The 6,000-nt window shown below is 47.4% G+C and overlaps 1 protein-coding gene across 1 annotated transcript in view; it reads right to left on the reverse strand.

Moving 5' to 3' along the window:
• The window catches only part of atp8a1 (ATPase phospholipid transporting 8A1), a 222,843-nt gene that overhangs the window by 118,315 nt on the left and 98,528 nt on the right, over positions 1-6,000 (reverse strand). Inside the window, exons 5-6 of the mRNA XM_070444153.1 lie at positions 4,586-4,827; positions 1,817-1,862 (exon numbers count right to left, since the gene is read on the reverse strand). Of these exons, the coding sequence (XP_070300254.1) occupies positions 1,817-1,862; positions 4,586-4,827 (288 nt within the window). The remainder of the gene's footprint in view (positions 1-1,816; positions 1,863-4,585; positions 4,828-6,000) is intronic.

A 6,000-nucleotide genomic window follows, 5' to 3' on the forward strand; every position in this document is an offset into this window, starting at 1 on the left:
AGAACAACATTCGTGAGACGKAGAAAAKATTAAGATGCTGGAGGAGTGCTGGAGGCACACTGGATATGATGTGATGGTCTGGGGGGGCTTTGGTGGTGGTAAAGTGGGAGATTTGTACAGGGTAAAAGGGATATTGAAGAAGGAAGGCTATCACTCCATTTTGCAACCCCAGGCCATACCCTGTGGAGGGCGCTGAATTGAAGCCAATTTCCTCCAACAACAAAACAATGGCCCAAAGCACAGCGCCAAATGAGATGATTGTGGACTACAAGAAAAAGGAGGACCGAGCACGCCCCCATTCTCATCGACGGGGCTGTAGTGGAGCAGGTTGAGAGCTTCAAGTTCCTTGGTGTCCACATCAACAACAAACTAGAATGGTCCAAACGCACCAAGACAGTTGTGAAAAGGGCACGACAAAGCCTATTCCCCCTCAGGAAACTAAAAAGGCTTGGCATGGGTCCTGGGATCCTCAAAAGGTTCTACAACTGCAACATCYAGAGCWTCCTGACTGGTTGCATCACTGCCTGGTACGGCAATTGCTCGGCCTCTGACCGCAAGGCACTACAGAGGGTAGTGCGTATGGCCCAGTACATCACTGGGGCTAAGCTGCCTGCCATCCAGGACCTCTACACCAGGCGGTGTCAGAGGAAGGCCCTAAAAATTGTCAAAGACCCCAGCCACCCCAGTCATAGACTGTTCTCTCTACTACCGCATYGCAAGCGGTACCGGAGTGCCACGTCTAGGACAAAAAGGCTTCTCAACAGTTTTTACCCCCAAGCCATAAGACTCCTGAACAGGTAAACAAATGGCTACCCGGATTATTTGCATTGTGTGCCCCCCCAACCCCTCTTTTATGCTGCTGCTACTCTCTGTTTATCATATATGCATAGTCACTTTAACTATACATARATGTACATACTYCCTCAATTGGGCCGACCAACCAGTGCTCCCGCACATTGGCTAACCGGGCTATCTGCATTGTGTCCTGCCACCCACCATTCCCTCTTTTACGCTACTGCCACTCTCTGTTCATCATATATGCATAGTCACTTTAACCATATCTACATGTACATACTACCTCAATCAGCCTGACTAACCGATGTCTGTAAGTAGCCTTGCTACTTTCATAGCCGCGCTACTGTATATAGCCTGTCTTTTTACTGTTGTTTTATTTCTTAACTTACCTATTGTTCACCTAACACCTTTTTTGCACTATTGGTTAGAGCCTGTAAGTAAGCATTTCACTGTAAGGTCTACTACACCTGTTGTATTCGGCGCACGTGACAAATAAACTTTGATTTGATTTGAAACTATGCAAGAACTATTTAGGGAAGACGCAGTCAGCTGGTGTTCTGTCTATAATGGACGGCCAGCACAGTCACCGGATCTCAACCCTATTGATCTCAAGCCAATCTGATTTATGGGAGGTGCTTCAGGAAGCATGGGMMGAAATCTCTTCAGATTACAAATTGACAACTAGAATGCCAAAGGTCCGCAAGGCTGTAATTGCTGCAAATGGAGGACTCTTTGACGAAAGCAAAGTTTGAAGGACACAATTATTTCAATTAAAAATCATTACTTATAACCTTGTCAACATCTTGACTATATTTCCTATTCATTTTGCAACTCATTTCATGTATGTTTTCATGAAAACAAGGACATTTCTAAGTGACCCCAACTTTTGAACATATATATATATATATATGCAACTTGAGACCTTCTTAGTGAGCTATGAAAAGAATTACCACTTGAAGGGCAATAAAACATCAATCAATCTATAATTACAKCAACAAAGACAGAAAGAATTGGGCAGTACCTTGACATTCCTTCTTGTTGACGACACTGTCAGCGTTGTGACGTTTCTGCAAACAGACAAAAGAAACCTGTTTAGCCAAGATAGAAAGTTAAGCCATTGAGGCAATACACTAGTAATACAGTCAAGAGAATGATGACTGCATTGAAGAAGTGGTGGACTACATGGGGAATAGGGTGCCATTTTGGACTGAAACTATCTGTTGTGGCGGATTACAACAGATTCCTATAAGCTAACCCTAATAGGGAAACCACCCGGAATCTGATGCCCCAGAAAGTTTGACGTTGTATTAGTCGTACTTAAGGGACACACACGGTATACACCTTCCAACTAAATGCTTACTCACAGGCTCCTTCTGGACAATGCAACAACAATAAGAAATAATAAAAGATAAGAATATGAACAAAGAAAATGGCTGAGTCAAATACAACACAAATTTTAGCGTAAGTAAAACACAGGAAGGCACAATTTATAGTCCAACTTTAATTATTGAAGTCGGAAGTTTACATACACCTTAGCCAAATACATTTACCAACCCTAAATTTTTTCAAAATTCCTGACATTTAATCCTCGTAAAAATTCCCTTTTTCAGGTCAGTTAGGATCACCCTTTATATTAAGAATGTGAAATGTCAGAATAATAGAAGAGAGAATTATTTATTTCAGCTTTCATTTATTTCATCACATTCCCAGTGGGTCAGAAGTTTACATACAATCAATTAGTATTTGGTAGCATTGCCTTTAAATTGTTTAACTGGGTCAAACGTTTTGGATAGCCTTTCACAAGCTTTTGGCCCATTCCTCTGACAGAGCTGGTGTAACTGAGTCAGGTTTGTAGGCCTCCTTCCTCGCACACGCTTTTACAGTTCTGCCCACACATTTTATAAGGATTGAGGTCAGGGCAATGCCACTCCAACCTTGACTTTGCTGTCCTTGAGCCATTTTGCCACAATTTGGAAGTATGCTTGGGGTCATTGTCCATTTGGAAGACCATTTGCAACCAAGTTTTAACTTCCTGACTGATGTCTTGAGATGTTGCTTCAATATATCCACATAATTTTCCTCATGATGCCATCTATTTTGTGAAGTGCACCAGTCCCTCCTGCAGCAAAGCACCCCACAACATGATGCTGCACCCCCGTGCTTCACGTTTAGGATTGCGTTCTTCAGCTTGCAAGCCTCCCCTTTTCCTCCAAACATAACGATGGTCATTATGGCCAAACAGTTCTATTTTTGTTTCATCAGACCAGTGGACATTTCTCCAAAAAGTACGATCTTTGTCCCCATGTGCAGTTGCAAACCTTAGTCTGGCTTTTTTATGGCGGTTTTGGAGCAGTGGCTTCTTCCTTGCTGAGCGGCCTTTCAGGTGATGTCGATATAGGACTCGTTTGACAGTGGATATAGATACTTTTGTACCTGTTTCCTCCAGCATCTTCACAAGGTCCTTTGCTGCTGTTCTGGGATTGATTTGCACTTTTCGCACCAAAGTATGTTATCTCTAGGAGACAGAAAGCGTCTCCTTCCTAAGCGGTATGATGGCTGCATGGTCCCATGGTGTTTGTACAGATGAACGTGGTACCTTCAGGTGTTTGGACATTGCTCCCAAGGATAAACCAGACTTGATGAGGTCTACAATCTTTTTTCTGAGGTCTTGGCTGATTTTTTTGATTTTCCATGATGTCAAGCAAAGAGGCACTGAGTTTGAAGGTAGGCCTTGAAAACATCCAAAGGTACACCTCCAATTGACTCAACTGATGTAATTAGCCTATCAGAAGCTTCTAAGCCATGACATCATTTTCTGGAATTTTCCAAGCTGTTTAAAGGCTGCAGCACTACACCACTACAGTAACATTACCCGGCTGCAGCACTACACCACTACAGTAATATTACCCAGAAGGGAAAGTTAAAGCCCTTTACAAAGCCCATTCAAAGCCCAATTTCTCCAGTTGGTAATTTTACTCAAATTGAGGACAATACGCATCTTTGTTGCACAGTATTTAACATGTCAAACAATACGGCGACTTTAAAGGACTATAGAGGGCTACCCTTCCCCTAAAAATATTTCCCCAGCCAGAGTCCGGACTTGAACCCAATCAAACATTTCTGGGAGAGACCAGAAAATAGCTTTGCAGCGACGCTCTCCATCCAACCTGACAGATCTTGAGAGAATCTGCAGAGAAGAATGGCACTCCAGAAATACAGGTGTGCCCCAAGAATGTAGCGTCATACCCAAACAGACTCAAGGCTGTAATCGCTGTCAAAGGTGCTTCAACAAAGTAGAGTAAATGGTCTGAACACTAAGGTAAATGTGAAATTTCAGTTTGTTTTGACTTAGAACAAAGTAGCCTAGCTATTAATACTGCTGAGTACAGTGAGGAGCTCCTTCTGTAACTTAAATACCTTCAAATATCTGAGGTGTAGCCTACCAGTATCCCTCCATCAGACAGCCAACGTTCATCAGGCATGAAGAAAAGGAAAGACTGAAATGCCTTTGTGAGTAGGAAACTATACCGCTGTGAGGTTTTGATGTGCACCAAACGCAACCAAGCGTACTACTCGCCCAGCAGTCTTTGTTGAGTCCCTTGAGGAATTGCACATCATTACAGGTTGCCTTAGAGATGTTCTCTACATTGTCTCCCACTCCCTCCCTCCCTCACTCACTCCTGCTTTTTCTCATTCACTCAGAAATCCAATAGAATTAAATATCCCGGCAATGTGCTGGAGTGGCTAATGAATGTGGCTGTATGTCACGTGGAGGAGCACTGTCTCTCACCCACCAGCTGCAGCACCCCTGCAGCAACGTCGCCCGGCTGCAGACCCCTGCAGCAACGTCGCCCGGCTGCAGCACCCCTGCAGCAACGTCGCCCGGCTGCAGCACCCCTGCAGCAACGTCGCCCGGCTGCAGAACTACAGTGACGTTAGCCGGCTGCGGCACTACAGTGACGTTGTCCGGCTGTGGCACTACAGTGACGTTGTCCGGCTGTGGCACTAAAGCGACGTTACCCGACTGCAGAACTACACCACCACAGCGACGTTGTCCGGCTGCAGCACTACACCACTCCACAACGTTACCCGGCTGCAGCACTACACCACTACAGCGACGTTGCCCGGCTGCAGCACTACACCACTCCACGACGTTACCCGGCTGCAGCACTACAGCGACGTTGTCCGGCTGCAGCACTACACCACTCCACGACGTTACCCGGCTGCAGCACTACACCACTACAGTGACGTTGTCCGGCTGCAGCACTACACCACTCCACGACGTTACCCGGCTGCAGCACTACACCACTACAGCGACGTTGTCCGGCTGCAGCACTACACCACTACAGCGACGTTGTCCGGCTGCAGCACTACACCACTCCACGACGTTACCCGGCTGCAGCACTACACCACTACAGCGACGTTGTCCGGCTGCGGCGCTACAGCGACGTTACCCGGGTGCAGCTCTACATCAACGTTGCCCGGCTGCAGCACTACCATTGCCCGGCACTACAGCACTACAATTGCCACTACATTGTCCGGCTGCAGCACTACACCACTAGAGTAACGGTGCCCGGCTGCAGCACTACAGTAACATTACCCGGCTGCAGCACTACAACAACGTTGCCCGGCTGCAGCACTACATCAACGTTGCCTGGCTGCAGCACTACATCAACGTTGCCCGGCTGCAGCACTACCCTTGCCACTACATTGTCCGGCTGCAGCACTACACCACTAGAGAAACGTTGCCCGGCTGCAGCACTACAGTAACATTGCCCGGTTGCAGCACTACAGTAACGTTGCCCGGCTGCAGCACTACAGTAACGTTGCCCGGCTGCAGCACTACAGTAACATTGTACGGCTGCAGCGCTACACCACTACAGCAACGTTGCCCGGCTGCAGCGCTACACCACTACAGCAACGTTGCCCGGCTGCAGCGCCACATCAACGTTGCCCGGCTGCAGCGCTACAGCAACGTTGCCCGGCTGCAGCGCTACAGCAAACGTTGCCCGGCTGCAGCGCTACAGCAACGTTGCCCGGCTGCAGCGCTACAGCAACGTTGCCCGGCTGCAGCGCTACAGCAACGTTGCCCGGGCTGCCAGCGCTACCTTGCCACTACATTGTCCGGCTGCAGCACTACACCACTAGAGCAACGTTGCCCGGCTGCAGTGACGTTGCCCGGCTGCAGCGCTACAGCGACGTTGC

Source organism: Salvelinus sp. IW2-2015, linkage group LG6.2 (assembly GCF_002910315.2).
Source record: "Salvelinus sp. IW2-2015 linkage group LG6.2, ASM291031v2, whole genome shotgun sequence".
Taxonomy (NCBI): domain Eukaryota; kingdom Metazoa; phylum Chordata; class Actinopteri; order Salmoniformes; family Salmonidae; genus Salvelinus; species Salvelinus sp. IW2-2015.